The sequence below is a fragment of the Geospiza fortis genome, unplaced genomic scaffold, assembly GCF_000277835.1.
Source record: "Geospiza fortis unplaced genomic scaffold, GeoFor_1.0 scaffold162, whole genome shotgun sequence".
Taxonomy (NCBI): Eukaryota; Metazoa; Chordata; class Aves; order Passeriformes; family Thraupidae; genus Geospiza; species Geospiza fortis.
The window spans coordinates 1,200,565-1,220,949 of NW_005054316.1; the positions used below are offsets into that span (position 1 = coordinate 1,200,565).

Below are 20,385 nucleotides of genomic sequence, written 5' to 3' on the forward strand. Positions count from 1 at the left end.
AAATCCAGGAAATAATGATGTATTTTTTAAGAACTCCATCAAAATTCAGAGATAAAACCTTTGTTTTCTGTTGCATGCTTCCAAGACCTGCTCACCTGTTACCCATTTAATCCAGTTTAGTTTTAAGTCAAATTTCAACATGTTATTACATACTATATCCCAATATTAATAATTAACCAGGCTTTTCCTCTTAACATGCATAGCTTCTTGGCCAAGAATAAAGGCAGGGGCATTCTATGCTCCTAGAACTGAGGTATACTTGGAATAAGAATGATGTCTCTTCTCAGAGTCCAGATATTTTGTACAAACATTGCCAAGAGCAGCATTAACAAGTGTAATGTTCTAGAACTAGATGCTAAGTGAATTACATACTTATTTAATTTAGCTTATGAAAACATAAATAACCTTGAATGTTATCTAATAAAAGGACAATTTAACATTTTCAAGAACATAGCCAAACCTTGCCCAATCAACTATTGTCTGTCATCACCTATTTCTGACTGGAAAGCATTTTGCTAGGTCCAGAAAAACTCTCTTCATTCACACAGCATGATCTAGAATAGTTCCCTTAACTCTCGTCTGACAAGCAAAGTCTCTTCAGTTATTTCCAAATCACCAACCACTGGATAGAAGGGACAGAAGACCAACTGTAATCACCAGTTTTTCCATATCAACTTTGTTCACACACAAGCCCATTCTCCAATCCCTTCCCCACAAACTTCATAGCAGTGAGTGTAGTCTCCTGAGCCAATTTTACCTATACCTTATTAACCCTTTACACCATTAGGGGTCATTTAGAATAACACCACAGGTACTGTTACCACTCTTCATTAGCTGCTTTTACTCACTTGCTTTGATAAAGGCAACAGAAAAAGCAGGGGACCTAGGCATAGGAAGAGGTCTTAAAAAAGATCTCAAATTAAAAGTTGGTCATATCTATCAGTTTCTCCCCCAGACTCTGCTGTAGTTTCTCTCTCAGCAGTGATATCAGCTCCTTCCTTTGGACACAGACCTTTAAGACAATTTGGGGATGAGGTTTAATCTACCCTTCTACTTCCCACACCAATTTGCATTGTATTGATGATGGAAAAAATTTCTTCCAAACACGCTTCTGAAGAAAGTTTAATCACTGGAAGTTTTATCAATACACTGACACAGGTATACCATGTTTCTGCTTACACAGCTTTTTGAAGTAGTTACCAGCAAAGTCATTTGTTGAAGCACTAAGCAGGTCAAGGATTAGAAATACCAACACTTCCATGGCATAGGCAAGTTGGAGAAACCTAGATCCCAAACCCAGGTGGCAGGTACAAGTTTACCTCTTCTGTCTGTACCAAATTGATATGACAATCTGTCCCCAGACTCATAGCAGTCTTTCAGCTATGAGCCTGGGGACAGACAAGCTAAAAGACCTTCCAAATACCCCACGTGATGTTCACAGGCACAGTATCACAAAAAGCTGCTATTGCTTTTTAAGTATTTTGGCTAGCAGTCTCTAAACCCTAGCAATTCAAACGTAATGAAATAAATGGGTCTTGGGACAAAATTTCCCTCATCTGCTCAAAGCAGTAGAGACTTCTGAAACAGTCTTATTCAAAATGACACTAAAAAATTGTTAAAATTAGCCTCAAGTGCGAGCAATCACAGCCATCCTTTAATTGCTACTTTAAGTATTTTGTAAATCTAAGATAGTGTTTTTCACTTTATCTTAGCTTAAGCCTCCTCAGGTTCCACTTCAGCACAATTTTTAGTTTTGCATATCACCAAAGGACTGAGAAACTTGCTATTTCACTGCTATCAAAACAGTAGTGACCATTTTATAGGTTTGTTCAAAATTACCCCCACAAATGAAAACCAAGGTACAATTCCAAAAATTCAGTAGATGGCACTATTCCACAAAAATCAAAAGAGGAAAATATGTCCTTGCATAAACAAGGGGTACCATGGAGCTGAAACTCTTATTTTAAATATGCAAAAAACAATGCTCCCTCATTAGAGTGCCTTGCATTTTTTCATGTGTTTCATAGAACATGGAAAAATTCATGCCAAAACATTAAAAGAAATCATTGTTTTGTGGAAATAGTTGTAATTTTACTTAGCTATTTTGATGAGGCATTTCTGTTATTATACAGAGCTCCACTTCACACCACAAAAATAGCTGCATACCAGTGTTGCAAAAGGTAATATTTTTATGGTTTGTATTTACCAGAAATCCAATTTGACACGTAATATTAAAAGGTTGACATTGTCCCTAGAAGTTGCTTATACAACCTTAATTCACATCTCCTCAAATCCATGATGGTAATTTATTTTTAAAATTTAATGCACTAGCTCAAGATCAATTGTAAATGTTTTGCATTATTCAGCCTAATTTTTTAAGTGTCAAAGATAACTGGTCACTAACAAAACACAAATTGCCAGATTTAAAAAATTGGTTTTACAACATGTGCCTTCAATATGATTAAGTTGTAAAGTGTAGCCCTAAAAATAGCCCTACCCATTCTATCTTAAGTCTTAAAATTTGTTGCAGGTGCCAAATTAGATCCTGTAGTTTGCTTCTTTCTCAGTGTACTTGAGAGGACTTCAGATAGGTCCTTTCCTTAGCCCCAAGAAATGCACCACTGGGCAGTGCTCAGGAGTTCCCACAGGAGTACAAATACAGAGCTACTGTTTTGCACAGGCTGTGAGCTTCAGAAACCCAAGGGGTTTTCTTAGTGCTGGGAAGTGGATAATTCAAACAGTGTTATGGGATTTCCAAGAACCCAAGGTCCACTTTAAGACTACAACAAGATAGAAAACAGAAAAACAGATTATCAACAGATAAAGCACAGTCCAAGGTACTTCTACTGTACATCTTTCTTGCAGTTTTTCCTAGTAGGTGCTTTAACTACAAGATGGAGGGAAAGTATTACCTTGCAACTGTAGCCTCAGTGATTTTTTTTTTCTGAGACTTGAGAGAATCTCCCCATCTCTTATTCACTTTATTCCAGTGCTTGTCAGATTCCAAGCGAAGTCTGATACTTCAGGCAGTACTTATCTGCCCTGCTATTACAAGAACGATTGGTTTACTAGCAGAACAAACAAATAATCTGAGTCTGAAGAGTTATTTCAATCAACTTTGACTGAAGGAAAAGAAATATTCAGATGATACTTTGCCATAAACTTCATGAAAATATGAAGCTGAAAAGAGTGGAGAAAAGAAGATGGAAAGAGGGGGGGAAAAGCCAGATTAGGCCCATATCCCATCCAAAGCATTACCTCAGTGTCCTAAAATACAGGCTCTGTTCAGTCACAGGAACCACTTCAAAAGTTACAACAGACATGTAATAGTACTACAAGATTGAGTCATATGGCAGCAAGTTTCACAGTGAAAATGTCTTTCCTCTAGATAAATGTATCCAAAATTATAGATGCCCATATATTACAATTCACTTCACATAACTGAAACCATTCCAGTTCCAAAGGGACTTAAAGAAATGCCATATTGTTGCTTCAAGCCCCTCAAAGACACAGAGGGGCTACTGATGCTGCTCAGAACTTGTAAGTTTTTTCCACAATCCTGCACCTTAAAAGAAATATCTAGCAATATTTCTGCATCATATGACAGTCTTAATAAAAAATACAAGCACTGAAGGTTTATAGTTAGATCCCTGATTGAAAAGGAGCAAGGAGAGGTTCAGGGCTTTGGGTTTGTAAAGAAACTTGAGCATTTATGTACACTTCCTGCATAGTAAAGGAAAAGCTGCAGAAACAGTAGAGCTTTTCTTTTCCACAAAGTACTTCCATCCCCTTCACTACCACCCTGCTCCCGAAATGCCAAGAGAACACATTCACATTTCCAATGTTCCTCTCACTTTTTTTTACCATGGTAAAGAGATGGCAATGTAAAGAGCAAGTCTGCACAGAGATATGCTAGAAGAAGAACTCAGCCAGATTCCTCAAAATTATTACCTAAAAAGTGACTGTTGTTAGAGTACAAAATTAAGTTTCAACTCTTTTTTCAAGTAATTTGGGTCTCACTGGAATCTTCAGCAACATATTTGCACAAGAATCACTTACAAGAAAGTGAAATGGCTGCTGTTCAGTTAAAATATAAAACCTACCAATTATGCATATTCCAAAAAAGCAACCTTGATCATCACCACTAGTCACAGTACTACCCCATACAGAAAATTTAAAAAGAAAATCACTTGCTATTTGAGGCAGACTATCACCACAGTCCAGAGCTTTACTGAGGTTTTAATGTTAAAGCCTGTAGTTACAGATGTCAAACAGACAGGGTTTTCTATCTTTTCTATGGAAGCTTCCAGCTGTGAAAAAGGGCACTTCAGAAATGCCATAACATGAAAATATCCAAAGGCTCAGACAAAAGAAAAGCACTGCCTGGAACAGGACTCTTCATCCAACCTCAAGATAGTTTCTAAGCACCAAATCCAGATCATTAAAATTAATGTGGCATTGTAGCCCCATCAATTCAAACCAGCTTTGAGTCAGAACCTCCATTTATGCAATGTAGTTCAATGTTCAGTGTTTTGAGTGTCAGATAGCTTTTTCTACTCAGCAATAGAGAAAATAAAATTAATTCATTTTGGAAGTTCACTTCTATAACACCTTCCATCAAAAATCCGAGAGGAAAACATGTAGTTGTCAGCCAACTACAACATCCTAGAAGCTGTAAACTGTGGAAGTTTTGTGTATGCTCTGCATGGTGAGGAATAAAAAACACAGAGGCTCAAATATAAGCTGGAACATCTGAGCTGGTATGTGTCAGACAAGACACCTGTGGTTTTCCTCAAACATTCACTAGGAAAAAAACCCCCAAAACCAAAAAACATGGGAGAAAACTACTGTTTCCAAGATTTCATTAGAAAAGTTTGAAGAAAATAAATACTACCTTTACAAGGTACTGTTTAAAGTTTACTTCTTCTTTAAAATGTCAGCATAGCAGTTTGGCAATGAAATAGGAACAAATAATCCCATAGTATATTTACAGTGTCCAATAGCTCTTGAGATAAAAAAAAAAAAAAAAAAAAATAAAAAAGAGCATTAGACTTCCTGATGATAAAGAACTCCACCAGAACAAAATTCAAGTCACATATGTATTCAGAGAAAAAGATAAGGAACATTTTCTGGCTAACTGCATGGAGATTTACTTTAGTTCTTTGAAGCATTACAAATCTGGAAGTGTTTCACCTGCAAAGCATCCCTACTTCTTTTGCAACAAAGTTCCCAATTGATACATTAGGCACTGCAACCTGAAGTCTGAATACTACTAATTTTTCAGACACACACACTCAGTGTGCTCAACTCTCTAAACTTGGTGAGTCTGCAAAATACTAGTAGTCTTCAAATTCACTGTCAGGTACAAGACTTCGGAGTCAGGATGTAAACATTTCTACACAATCAAGCCTCAACCCTCCTCACAAACCACATCCATGCACAAAGTCAATCCTCTCGAAGCAGAGAAGGGGCAAGAGTTAAATCATTCACCCCAGATCACCAGAGATGTAGGATAGTTACATTCCTAGAAACTATTCATGGACAAGGGCTACAATTAATTCTACCAGAAAAAGCGCTATACTGTAAAGCACACTTGAAAAACTAAGTGGTTTTTTTAAGAATTATTTTCTGAGAAAAAGAAACCAGTCACATAGCAATGCCAAAAAATGCAAAGATGAGATTTTAAAGGAAAAGTAGAAATTATTTCTATTACCCAACAATTTCTAATAAGAAAAACCAGCAACTATAAAAGAAACAATATAATCTCCTTGAATAAAAACGAAGGAAGAAATATTAATTAGTGGCCTGTTGCAAAAATCCAGGATGAAACCTATTTTACTAAAAACCACTGTGATAGACTGATGCATGTATTCCAGCCAAACATCAAGAAAATGAGTACACTGAATGGCATTTATTAGTAGTCATTAAAAAAAGAATAGACAGCCAGAGATCTAATATACCAAATAATAGCTGTGAGCAGCACTGAGCTACTGAGGTACTTCAGACTACTAAAAATGTTTAAAAGTTCTTGTTAGGAGCTGAAAATTATATATTTATAGCAGTTCAGTATCATTCATACAGAAGTCACTTACACTGATCATCTTTACATATTGTCCATTAAAACACTAAGACAACGCTTACAAGTATGCACAACCGAGTTTAATTTCATCATATGTTAACTTCTCCCAAATTAACTACAGTTGTATAATTTACAATTATTATCTGTACTACAGCAAATAAAGACAGGTGGCGAATTCTCTGGTATTCTGAAACTTTTAGGGTGGTATTTTTGTAGAATGAACTGTGTGGAAAAAGCTTTCAAATGCTTTTAAATATTTTACCCGTATTGTAATCAAAGCCTGCATAATTCAAGTTTGACATGAAATATGATTTCAGAAATATTTTGCAAGAATAGTCTCTTTGTATGAGTCTTTCTACAGCAAGTGAGATTACACTCCTAGAAATGCCAGTCCATTACTGGGTATATGAAAATAGCAAGCATTAGCAGTATCTTCTTTTTCAAATTGGTTACAATTACTCTGGTAGCACACTGTGACCACTGAGAAATGGCACAGAGTAGCATTTCTCATTTAAAACTTACTCAAGGGCATTGTTTTCTGAACTTGCCCAGCGCTGTGTTTGCATTGCAACAGTAACTTCCGCTGCAGACAAAGAACTGAAGGCAGAGAACATCCTCAGATGGCAGCGTGATCATCACGCTCCTGTCTGCACAACAGCTTCCTTGATAAACTCACCACTACACCACTTCAACAGTCTTGGCATTTTACTTTTTACCATAGCATCAATACATTTTCATCAACTGTTCAGGCATCTCAATTTTTAGCTTTAGTAGCAAAGGTGTTTCCTTACTAACAAACCAGAAAAGCTAAGAAAATAGGTTGTGTCCAAAAAATGATAACAATATGAAGTACTGAGTTGAAATGAAGATGTGCTTCTGGTCCTATGCTATAAAATTGCAGTTTCTAAATATTTTGAAACCAAACTTCACTGTCAGCATTATTTGATGTGCTCTTTCTCTCACTGAGAATTGCCAACATAAAGATCATCAAAAGTCAATAAAGTTGGCAATAAGTCAATAAGTAGCAAAAATGCCACTTCCTCCTTACCTGTTTTGTTTGTTTTTTTTTTTTTCCTTAAATCCAGAACACCATTTATTTGATCTGGAAATTATTGGCAGAGCATTCATACGGGAAAAAAAAATTCTTTTAAATGGCCAGATTTCAAATGTAGTTTTTGTCCTTTGCTACTCAGGTAAGAAACAAGATTGTACAAGTTAACTCCTGCTGCCTCTCCTCTAAAATATGTATGCATCAAATTTTCCTTTTTTTTTTTTACTAACTCTTTGACTGTTAACATAACTGAGGCTATATTCACAATACTTCCATGGACCAAGTCTGTAAGCAAACAGGTATAAAAGTCACATCTTAGGCAGCCATATATACTGAGGGTAATTGAAAAAAACGTGGACCTACACTTCTGTTTAGGGTTTTTTTAAAACTAAAGATAGAGAAGCACAAAAGTTTAAGAAAATGATAGCATTCTTTGTCAGTGGCTACTTGAACTCTATTTCCTCTGACAAACAGCCCTTTTGAAAACATGGAGACATTACTAACAAGCAATTACTAGTATTGCTTTTGACATGTAGGCTACCTGATCTCTCTCCATCCCTGTTAGTAACTCACCAGGATTTTCAAAAAGGCTATATTTTCCACCTTATTATTTTAAAGAATGAGGGGATATACACCATGCCAGTTCGGGGGTTTTTTGTGACTTTCCTTTTTATCTGACATTTAGGGGTGGCTGTGGAGGTAATCTTACTGCATCAGTTTACTACACAGATTTGGAACCCATATAAAAGGGAACACCAGGCAAGTTATTGTTTTGCAGTCCATTCTCCATATTAATAAGCATCACTAAAGCTTAGTAACTGTACCTCTAACATGAACATTACAAAGCCCAGTTAAGAATGTTTTTCAACTGTGAAGATGAATATCTGCTCTGTTTAACAAGGTAGTATGACTGGATAGAGCATATGCTAAAAAACTAAGGCACGCTAAAACTATTAATTGAACATTAAGTGATCAGAAAAAAATTAGTATTCCATCTTTTTCCCTAATGAGCAAGTGGGAAAATGCAAATAGGTCTATCTGCTGCTACTGACTAGGAATCATTGTTACTAGCTGGGAAAGAGGGAGGGCCTATAGTAGAAACTGTTATCAAAAACATTGGACACCAGCTGGATTACCTCTTTAGCTGGCTACTCTTGAACAGCTACAGTTGTCATTATTATGTGAACCAAAAATCTAATAAGGTTACTTGTACATGTACAGAGTACAAGCCAAACAGCAGCTTCAAGAGGCTAAAAAAAACAAACCCCTACTTAAATAATATGAATCACACAAAATAAAATAATAGCTCACTAAGCAGAAGTACAAACATTGCTTCATTTGGATCCGCACCCTCTCTTTAATTCCCTGGTTTACAAAGTTCCAAAGTTAAACTCCTGTGGAGTTTACATGAGAATATAAAGCAGGAAATGACAATTAAGTCTCAGAGAATCCATGAGAGCACAGAAAAGGATGAGTTTGATCTATAGCCTTCTTGGTGGAGAACCCAGCCTCCACTCTCCACCAGCACTGCTTGAAAGAGCACTGTGGGGTCTGAGGAAGACAGGCTAAAGACTTACTGTGAACTACTATTATGTCAATCCTAGAAGAAAATTAAGCTTCAGGTTTCCTAAAAATAAATCAGGTTTTGTTAGTACGTTTTTAAGGTTTTTATAAAAAAAAATCCTAGACATTTGGCAAAACTGGCAAATATAGTAGCCTTGAATTATTTCTATCAAGCTTCTCTCTGTACAACAGCAATCAAATAATTGATTTGGAAAACTGCAACACTTTGGACTGCCCTTTTTCAAGTATTACAAAATCTGCACCATTATTATTACAAAAACTTCTGGGTTTATGTTTTGAAGAAGCCATCTGGACACAATCCTGACTCATGTAATCTAGCAGGGTCTGTTTGAGCAGGGGGGGGGGTGCATTAAGTAACTAAAAAATAAAAAAAAACCCTCAAAACTCTCAAGTAAAAATCTGTAAGATTAGAACTACTTAATCTTAGCATTAAGAATACTAAGACTATGGATTGAAGACTATGCACGACCTACTCCTGATACTCAATTTTTTTTTACTAATACAATATTAAAATCAATCTTAATTCAGCAATTTATAGAGTTGCCTCAATACAAGCACCATCAATAACTACATTTTTTGCTTAAGCAAAGCTTAGGGATTCAAAATACACTCAATCATTGCACAAAGAGAATAAGTTAAAATAAGTAGTACACAGACCAAGGACGTCATCCAGTTGTGCAGATCTTGACACAAAGCCAGTTTTAGAATTTCTTAAAAGGAGAGATTTTTAAGTGGAAGACAAAATGGTTCTCATTTGTGTCAGTTTTAAACTGAACATCATTGTTCCAGAACTAAACAACAGCCACAGAAAAAGTAATTTCATAAGGCATTGTAAAAATCTCAAGGAATCAGGATTCTGTATGAGTCCCCAGAGGCTGAGAGACCTGCTACATATTTTAGAAATTTACTAAATAAGGCATTATACCACTCTACCAGTCCTCTCTTCCGAAATATTTCTGTTTCAGCTGTTTCCAAGACCTTCATTATTTTAATGTTTCTACATTCAGTGATACAAATACCACTGACAGAGATTTAAATTATGTCTTTAGACCTTCACCTGTACTTGCACTGAAAGTCAACAGTGGTAGTAACTTAGAGTGCTTCCTTTGATAAACACATAAGCTGTGCAATTAGCCAGTGCCTACAACAGAAGCATTGACATGAATGGGGTCACTGAGTTATCAGGAATTCTACGAGGCTACACTTGACTGGCATTAAGTACCAATTACAATACCACAACTGAAACTTACAGGTCAGCAAAACAAGGGAACTCCAAAAGCTGCTGGCAGACAGCACACAGGCAGTGGGTAAGCAATGCAGTTTTGCCTCAAAAGTAACACAAATCTATTCCTCAGGCTGGCAAACAAATTACTACATGTTAAAAAACTGCATTTCTGGGAAAGCAGAGTCCTCTCTACTTAACGAGATGAACTTTTCAGGATCAAGAACCACAATTTTTCAAAAAAAATATGATCAGTTTGATGGTGCACTTTAAGATAGGCACATTGAGAGCAGGAAGAGGAAGAGGGAAGACCTAAGAGATTAAAGATCTACCACAGTATTAACTCTCTCAAAACTATTAGGTACTCCAATATTTTTCAAAATGTAAAACTGTTACCAGATAGCTAAGATCAAGGGCAAAGTGAACTATTCCCAAAATCCATGTCCTGCAGTTCTGTTTATCTTCATATTGAATGTAATAATTTGCAGCTTTTATTCTGTTTCTCACTGAGGTTCTACATAGATAAGCCAACTTAGTCACCTTAAATTTATTGTGTAAGAACACTTATCTTTGCCTTTTGAAACCTTTGTACAGCAAAGGGACCTGGACAATTAGAAATCTAATGCAGTTATAAAATTTCTGTCAAACAAAGTTTTGTTAGGAAGGGTTTGCAACCTTGATTTGTGCCTTCATGCTTTCTTTATCACATCTCAAATCTTAAGCTGCTTCAACTCTTCCAGATGTGACTTGACTAAAACTGCTCATGTCATCTCCTGCAGCAATAATGCTACTTCAGTTCTAAAAGCCATTCCACAGTGATCAAGAGAGAACAAATCTAGTAAAATGCCAAATTAAGATCTAAGTGAATTGAGTAATGTACCACAAGTCTGAAAGCCTAAGCCTGGCTCCAGACATCCAATTTCCTCTTACAGTTTAGCCTAACCTCATCAGATCACACAATCCATATACCACCTCAGTGTTTCATAAATAGCAAAGTGATACAAGGAAACAAACTATGCTCCTGCTACAGTAACCTGCAGCCTTACAAACTTTGCTTGCTTTCCAAATATTTCTTTCCCCATGTTCACCATGACCCAGCAAGTTTAAAGCTGCAAGGCTATATCCATTTAGTTTCTGCTCTGTCAGAAAAATACCTAGAGGGAAGTTTTCATTGTAATTTTTTTTAGATTATAGCATGAGTTTTAATATGGTTATACTTCAAGTACGCTTGAGCAAAAGGAATTACTACTATAAATTGCATAAGTAGAATCAAAGTGTATGTAATAATGCTCCCAGTGAAAGACCTGCTGCTTCCCCACAGCCACAGTTGCTACTGCACGGCCTTACTGACAGCCCCTTCAGAGATAAACCTGCTCTGTCATAGCCTTACCCATGGCTGCAGTCCTTCCAGGGGAGTACCTGCTCTCATGTGGGATTATCCATGGCCACATGCTTTCAGGTGCTCCAGCATGGATTTATCCACAGGCACTGATGTGTCAGTATCCACCTGCTGCAGCACAGCCTTATCCCTGGGCCTCCATCCCTGCAGAGGCTCCTGCTGCTGCACTGACACAGCCACAGCCACTTCCAGATTGTCCCGACTGACACACATCCAGCTGCTCCCACGTGGAGCCATCCATGGGTCAGGTCCCTCGGAGTGCAGTTCCCAGCACAGTCCCAGCCAGCCCAGGCCAGCCAGACAGACACACAGCAAGTGCCCGGGCACTGCCAGCCCGGCACATCCCTGCTGCTGTTATCACAGTGCTCCCAGGCACAGCACAGCCAGCTGATAAAGCAGCACAGCAGCAGGGAGAGCAAAATCTAGCCACTAATGAGCACTGGACTCTCATGTACAGTCAGGCAAGCAAGGCTCCTGACAAGCACCTGCCAATTAATAGCTAATCAGCAATTACAGCTATACATTCAATCCAGCACATTCCAGTCAAACCTGTTGTTATCTCAAATCCTTTGAGTTGCACATTGGGTGTCATAAAGGATTGTTGCAGTTTAACCCCATCTAACAACTAGGCTCTACACACACTTGCTCACTGCCTCTGGTGAGATGGGGAAGAAAAATTGAAAAAGAGAGAAAATTCACAGTTTGAGATAAAGAATGTTTAATGGACAAAGCAAAACCCACCCTCCATGCAGGCAAGGCAAAACAAGGAATTCATTCACTGTTTCCTGTGGGTGGGCTGGAGCTGCCTCCAGGAAAGCAGGGCTCCCTTATGTATAACAGTGACTTGGGAAGACTAATGCCACCACTTCAAACACCTTTTCCCCCTTTTTCTTCCAGCTTTATATCCTGAGAATGACACCATAAGGCATAGAACATCCCTTGGGTCTGCTGTCCTGGGCTGTGCCCCCTCCCAGCTACTTGTGCACACCCAGGCTGCTCAATGATAGGATGGGGTGAGAGGCAAAAAGGGCCTTGGCTCTGTAAAAACCCTGCTCAGCAATAAGGAAAACATCCCCACATTATCACAACTGTTTCCAGCACAAATCCAAAACACAGCCTCATACCAGCTACTCTGAAGAAAACTAACTTTACTCCAGCCAAAACCAGCACACTAAGTTTCCCAACAAGTAAAACCACAGATTTAAAAACAACACCATCCTATTTATTCTAAAGAATTCAGTCAAAGCTTTCTCTGTGTAGGACTCAGTTGGTTTAATTCCATGCACTTTTAGGAGATACATGCCTCACCATGCCATTTTGGCCCTATTTCATTTTAGAATACCCAAAAGTAGCTGGTTTTCTTCATTAAGAACATGGGAATTTTTCACTAAGATAACAATTGCCATGTGAAAAAAGTGCTGGATGATATGAGAAGAAATGCAGTAGTGTTAAAAGAAATGGAAATGTGACAAGATTAACATACGGTTTGAGCAAAGTAGTTTTCTTGTTTGAACTACTCTGTGTGAACTGAGTGGCAAGGTAGACAATAAACATTTTCATAATAATAATCAGTGTGTCTCTAACATGACACTACTGCAGTATTTTTAATAGCTTTACAAAGTACTCTTCCCAAAACAGGTATATTTGTTCAAAGTCCAGAACACCAGTGACAAAGGCTGAGCCCATTTTTTTCAGTGTACAAATGCCAAAAGACCCTGACCATCTATGAAAGAGTAGTTCAGAACAAATTTGGTGTGTTCACAGAATCAACAGAATTACAGAGTAATTTAGGTCAGAAAGGATCACCCAGCTTCATCTGGCTCACTTGAAGATGTGCCAACATCAGTTGGATGCTCTGTTTAAAAAACTGAAATCTTTGCATACTCTAAACAACTCCAGCCACTGTCCTACTGCCAGTGTAGAGCTACTACAGAGAAGAGCAAGCACAGAACTACTTCAATAAAAAAATACCCAAAAAGTAAAAACCCCAACATACAAATATCTCAAGCTGATATTTCCATAAGGAACATAATCAGCCAGACTGCCTTGCAAAGTCTGAATGATCCAAAGGAGAAATAATTTTAATGGCTATAATCACATCACAACTTGGAAATGTTATTTTGTTAGAGCTTCAGAGAATTTACCAAATTGCTTGAATTTTGTAGTATATATCTACAGCAAAGCTATCCAGATGCTGCAACAAGCACTTAATCAGAAACTGACTGCATGGAACCACACACCCAGAGCTTTGAGCTATTTTGATTTAAAAAAAAAAAACAAAAGTGAGTTCTCAAAAAGGCTGGAGAATGGAAATCATAGAAAACAAGCTTTATACACCCCAAACACATAAAAACTTCAGCCATTTGCTTACATAACTCATCTTTTAGTGCTGAAAAGACTGTGGGGAAATTAACAGATACTGACATTCAGGACAATTGGAATCTTCAGGTTTTTAATGATGGACTGATGAACAATCTAATTTTTCTCCTTCCTGTGAACTTGGTTTGCAAGAGGGCAAAAAAAAGCCAAACTTTAATTAAATAACCTATTCTGCTTGGGAATAAAGAGTCAGAGGCACAATTTGGTCTGTGTGGAGGGTACAACGCTTACTCTTACAGGTATTCCCTTCATTTTCAATTATTTCTAGTGAAAATGGTCTTCCTTTCTAGAACACGCTCTATCAAGAGAGGCTGAACTTCATGCTACAAATGCATATTTTTAAGGCACAAAACACTAGCAGATATTGTATTTATGTTGGGAGATTATCACAAAACATCTAATTTGATATACTGTCCTAGTTTTGCTATAGAATAATGTAAGTGCAGAAAAATGAAGAAACTTGTTTAAGATGGAGCAGTTAAACAGCAGGGACCAGGAGAATTCCTTCAATATTTCTGTTTTAGCTTTGAAGATTATTCTACCTTATAAAAGCAAATTAAAAAGCTCAGGTGACGATTATTATTAATTGTACGGGGCCCTGGACTTAAAACTTCTGAGGAAATACCATCTTAAAGGCAAAAAAAATCCTGAAAAAGCTCATTACATCTTTCTCTAGCCTCTTCAGAGTTTACACATCCCCCTGTTCAGATCACATTAGGCTTCCAGAGGGCCTTCTAAATACAAGAGCAAAAGCAATGAAGAGAACAGGAGCAGGGCTGTTACTCATGACACTGAGCACTGTCAGGACGTCACGGGGTAGAGTCTAACTGAGTACACCAAGTTAAACCTTGAGTAGATAAACTGAACTCTAGCTCATTAGAAGGTTTTGATACCTGCTGGGAAAACAAAGCACAGCCAGTTATGCACAAAACTTTCTTAAGACCAAGGATTGTATGTCCTACTGTAATGGTTCAGGTATGCACAGAAAAGAAGCAAAGCACAGATGAATTTTTAACTATTTGATATCTCACACGTTGTGACAGTGGATCAAGAGGTGAAAGCCACCCTGGTAACAGCAGCTAAACTCCTCCAAGTATGGAGATAACCAAAGGTACTGACCTGCAGTGACAAAAGAGGCCACCAGCAGCTTACACTGACCATAGCAGTTGAAATCAATAGGGAGCACAAGTGTTCCCTGTGGGGTTCACATCCACAAAAATCCAGCACAGAGGAGAGGGTGCCTCAGGCAGAATTGCCACACAGGAAGCAGGCCACCAGCCAAGACTCACACACCTGAAACAGATGGAACAAGCATCCTCCAGCCACACCACAAACTCAGAGGAACAACTGGACCAGCATGTCCAGGTGAGTGCCACTAATTGTGAGGAATCATTTGAGATTTTATGTCACTCAGCACAGTGCTTCTGCCCATGTGTCTACCTCATCCCTCAATTTCCCTTGCAACAGAGAAAACAGAGTCCAACAGCTTAACTGTTTTTACAGATCCTAGCGTCAGGAAGAGGGTCACATCAGGCTACTCAAGGTTTCTACTCTACTAAGCTACTCACTTTGTACCTTTTCCTTATACACAGTAAAGTAACCAAGCTGATGTTCATAGGTGAGAACAGAACAGAACTTTTGTTATTAATAGCTAAAACTGATCTTTTTGGGGTGGGGAAATACTTCTCTAATTAAGGATCTGTCTGCCTCCAAAAATCTTTGTTTTAAATCTCCTAGCTAAATAAGAGTTAGAAATGTTTCTTAGTAACTAATCAAGTTTTTTTAAATGAATGCAAGGGATATACTGCTCAAGTTAAACCAGTGAATAATCCCAAACTAACTTTCATGACTCATAAGGTTAAAGTTTTACACTAAAAGCAGTCTCTTCCTAGTATTTTTATGGACTTAAAACTGTAGGATCTACAACCAACTGCTGCTTATGGTCACAGAATAGCAAAATTGCCCCTCTGGCATACTATGTTACCAACTATACCCATCCAGCCTAGAGGCAAAAAATATTAACAGAATAGCAATTCTACTTCTAATCCCATCAGTTCAACATGACACTCATAATTTAGGCACTTTCATTTTTACAATTTGTGGATTTAGATAATTCAATACAGTGTTGATGTTCAGTATATTTATCCATTAAGATAAAGAAAGACAACATCATTTAACTGGCAGTATACTTGTATGTAACCACAGATTTTGGTTCTTCAGAAAAAGCTTCAGTTCCATTTTTACAAATAATTTTAACAGTACTGCAAACATTTAGCACTTGTGTATAAGAAGTCACTCTGTTCTTCCAGTAGTGTTTACAGAGGCCTCATAAAGAAGAATAAGAGTGTGATTTAGAAAACTCCTCACATTAACCTGTTCTGAGCAATACTGGTTCGGAATTTAAAATACCCAATTTGAAGACTGATCAAATACAGAGAACCTCTGGAAAGAGTCTGATAAATAGTCCAAAGCCAACTCAGGACTGTGACATTATTTTCCTCACATATTAATGAAATCTTAAATCAAGGAGCAAGAACCTGTTTGAGAATACTTTGCTTTTAATACCCTTTCAAAAAAAAACCCCTAAACTTGTTTCCCCATTCCTCAGACTACTTGTAAAGGAAAGTGTAAAAAGATGTACCTGTACTTGAAGACACAAGGAAAACACTAATACCCACCTCCCATTTGCTGGTAGGCAATGAAAGAAACATTATCATTCCTTTACTTCTATACTCTCACAATATGAACACAGAAGAAAATTAGGACTGCCTTCCATTGCACTTTTATGATTTTTCAATGAATAATACTTTACTGACACTCAGTCTTTCTAGTCCACACCTCATTTCAATTAAAAACACTTTTGCAGCTTTAAAGAGTAAGTGGATCCCACTTTAATGAACCCTTGCACATAATTTATTATTCATAAAAACCTTAGTGGCAAAGCATCCTGAGGGTTGGCTCTATCTTTGAGCAACAGAATGAAATAAGCACTTCTTGCAAGCCTCACTCTGACCCACTCTTCTCAACCAGCAGAAAGCAAGAGGCTGCTTTTACACTGGGAATTTGTCTGAGTCTATTTCTTCTGCCTGCATTCCTCCATCACAATGAGGAGGTAATCACAGGAGATGCAAATCCTGCAGTGCTGTCTGGTTACAGGGCTACTCTGTCAGCTGAGGGCTTTTAACCAGCTCTACCAAGAATCAAGGGCTGTATCAAAGTACTAAGAAGCATATTCATCAAGTTAGAGGAGCACTAACATTTCAGCCTCTGCATGAAACTTCTTCCCTTCCTTTAGAAAACACATTTTCTGTCATTTCCTCACAGTAATGATTTCTTCCCAAACAGTCTTGCAATACCACTCTCTATTTAGAAAGCAATTCCTACTCCAAGAATTCACAGGTGTGTGTATCCATGGATGAGTGCCCAGAAACAGGTTTTGTTGAGTCATCATTACCCAAACTGCAACATCATGTTCCCCAAAATTACAGGTAAGCTCCAAACAGGTACATTTCAATCTCTTCTTTACCTCCAAAGCAAGTTCTAACTTCTATGTCTCTTTTTGCTTTCTCATCTATTCTACCAATATGAGAGTAATTAACACCACCCACACACAGTTCACTCTTCATTTAAGTCAACTTTATAACCTCTTAAAAAAGAAAATTTATTAGATTAAGTGTTGTTTCAAATATGGCCTTGAGAACATTGCATTATTACCCCTATTTCTCATGCTCTTGAGTTAAGAAATCTGGAGAGTTCATAATAGAAATCTAGTTTTTCAGTTCTAGTTTTTCAACTTTTAAAAATCAACCCCCTTATGGCAATTAACCTTATAGGCAGGGTAGTGATATACCAGAAAGAAACAAAAAAGGTCTACTTGGAGACTAATATAAACACCAAAGGAAATTGTTAGATTTACCTACAATTTAAAGAGGATTAAGTCAATTTCTCTAGCAAGATGGCCTAAGCCTTCCCCATAATGTTTACAATTGAGTCAACCTCAGGACAGCAAAGAACTCCATTCATTCTCTTATGCTGATAAGTAAAGGTTCTGACAACAGCAGTGTGGATTAAAGACTCTACAGGACACTTCTTTTAAAAATAAAAGTTTAAACACATATGTTGTTACATGGCTTGGATAGTAGCATATGGCTGTGGTACCATATGGCTATAAACATATGGGTAGTTCACTTTTTAGTGAACAAAAAGAAGCAGGGTTACTAGCGCTTTACTTCACAAATTCATTCCGCTTCTCTCTGTCACTTGGAAGCTTTTACCCTGTACCTTTTACTGCCCCCACTTGAAATCCTCATTTGGCAACACAGAAGTAGTAGCAGGTCACTACAGCATTACAAAGTTTATCTAAAGAACAAGCCCACCACCCAAAAAAAGCCCAACCAAAAACCCTACAAAAAAACCCCAACCAAACAAACACCACCTCACCAAGCAGCACAGAATGTTTCAACCCCAGAGGATAGAGCAGAACAACAAAACAGAGCTCAGCCCACGTCTCTCTTTATATTTGCAGTCAGCTGCTGTAAATTGTCAGCACACTAGTAACCCTCTACAAAATGTATCCATTACCTTGAGATAATGGCAACTGAGCAGCCGTACCTCACATGATTTACACAACTTAAACTGACACAAAGAACAACCAGAACAACCAAGCCACCCACCAACAACAAAGAGAGACTTGCTGTTTTACTCCCATCCTGCATACCTGGCTCCCACCAGACTTCTGAATGGCTCCAGCAGCTGAATCAAGACATCACCTGTGTGAGGTGCGCTAAATCCACTTCAGAATACAAAAGGATACAGCCTTAGTGCTCCAGTCTGAGTCCCAATGGCCAGTATTTTCTGAACCGGATCAAATGCCAAGGCTGAAGGTTGGTAGGGGAAACCGTGGCGCACAGTCTAACAAGTCAGAGCAGCGCAGTAACAATGGGCCAAGCAGGATACCAAAAACAAACAGAATCAAGACTATATGTTAGAGGATTCAATGTTAATCACAATTTAAAAAGGAACTACAAAGCAATTTAATCACAGACTGAGAAAATCACCTGCCTTACACTAACCAGTTACAAAAGATTTTTAGTCATAATTACTCATTCATCTTTGAGCATCAAGAGACAGTCAGACTTTCTGAAAATTAATTTGAATCTTACATTTCTTCTGTATAAAGACTGTATCAACTCAGCATTTCATTTTTTCATCAACGTCGAGTAATCTTATTTTCAGCTCTAACAAAGACCTTAAACTATTAAAATCTGAGATGTTCCTAGCAAGTTTGGCAACAAAGTCAGACTCATCATCAGAACTATTATAAACTACTAGACTTGCTTTTCTGAGAATCACTTCAATTTCAATCCAACAGACCCAACATGACAGTGCAACCTCTCTCGGCTAAGTAAAGAAAAAAATAGCAACTTGAGCTTGACAGAATCAATCTCTCATCCTCTACTTCCCTCAAATAGAACAAGCAGCCCCAGAATTGACCAAACAAAAAAATACTTCATTGAACAAAGTCAAACCCCCTCAACCATGGGATTCTTTGTTAATATAGAGCTATGGGCACATTTAGCTTTTTTTGTTAGCCGAGACAAATTTGGCAATTGACCAAGCAATAACTCCATTAAACTTTGCAGGCTGCAATTAATCAGAACTGAAAATGTAATACAAGCGTCGCCCACTCTTACTTCCACTCTAAATACACACATCCTAAGCCATAAAAATGCCAGCTTTTCCATTTCTAAGGCTTTAGTTTAAAGCAGAGGTGTTTCATGACCTCATAAATGCACAGCAAGCTTCTGATATACTTCTTGTACTTCACTGAAGTTGCAGGCATATCCCACAACTTTCTGTATTTCACAACTGAATAAAGTCTAACTGGCAACAGCTCTGCTCTTCTCCACATTCTTCATGACCAACTCCTGAAAGCAGCAGAAATGCCTGCAATACACAAAAAAACCAAGGAGAGTCCACAAACAAGCTCAACCATGTCAAGTTAGGCCATGAGTGCACTGCAAAGATAAAAATGACTATTGATATTCCAATTAGCTTTTATTCCTCTTGATACAGCTGGTGGTTAATTCGCTGCATCATTTTCTGAACCGTGCAGACACAAACTGCAGTTATCCTATCACACACAAGCAAATAAATAAACGCGAACTTCGTTTCTAGACAGGATTTGCAATAGCAGCATCACCAACTTGGCAACACACTGCAGTGAAACCACCACCACAAACATCGAAAGCCTTTTTCAGGCATAAAGGAACAGGATAAATGATTTCCAAATAATGCAGAGGGACAGATTCCCTGTCCTTCGGGCCCATTAGCAGAGGCTTCTACTCAAACGCCACGATAATCAGAGCTGCACCACAGCTAAGTATCACTCCTTCCCCCATCCATCCAACTCTTTCTACGAAGCCTAGCGAACACTGACAGGATTACTCGCATGAAAGAGCCTAGACGACGACAAACCCCGAAGCTCTCCAAGAAAGATGACTAAAGAAATCCAGCAAGACCCGTACAGCTACACCCACCGCTTTCTTCCCGTCTTCGCCCCCGAAATAATCAATCCAAACAAGTAAACAGGAGCGGCGGGCAGGCTCGGCGAGGTCGGTACGGAGGAGCAAAGCCCGCAGCGCCCATCGCGGCGGCGCGCCCCCTTCCCC

The 20,385-nt window shown here is 38.2% G+C and overlaps 1 protein-coding gene across 1 annotated transcript in view; it reads right to left on the reverse strand.

Annotated features, from left to right (window-relative positions):
• The window catches only part of STXBP5 (syntaxin binding protein 5), a 122,649-nt gene that overhangs the window by 85,245 nt on the left and 17,019 nt on the right, over window positions 1-20,385 (reverse strand). Inside the window, exon 2 of the mRNA XM_031056239.1 lies at window positions 18,528-18,625. Coding sequence (XP_030912099.1) covers window positions 18,528-18,625 — 98 coding nt within the window. The remainder of the gene's footprint in view (window positions 1-18,527; window positions 18,626-20,385) is intronic.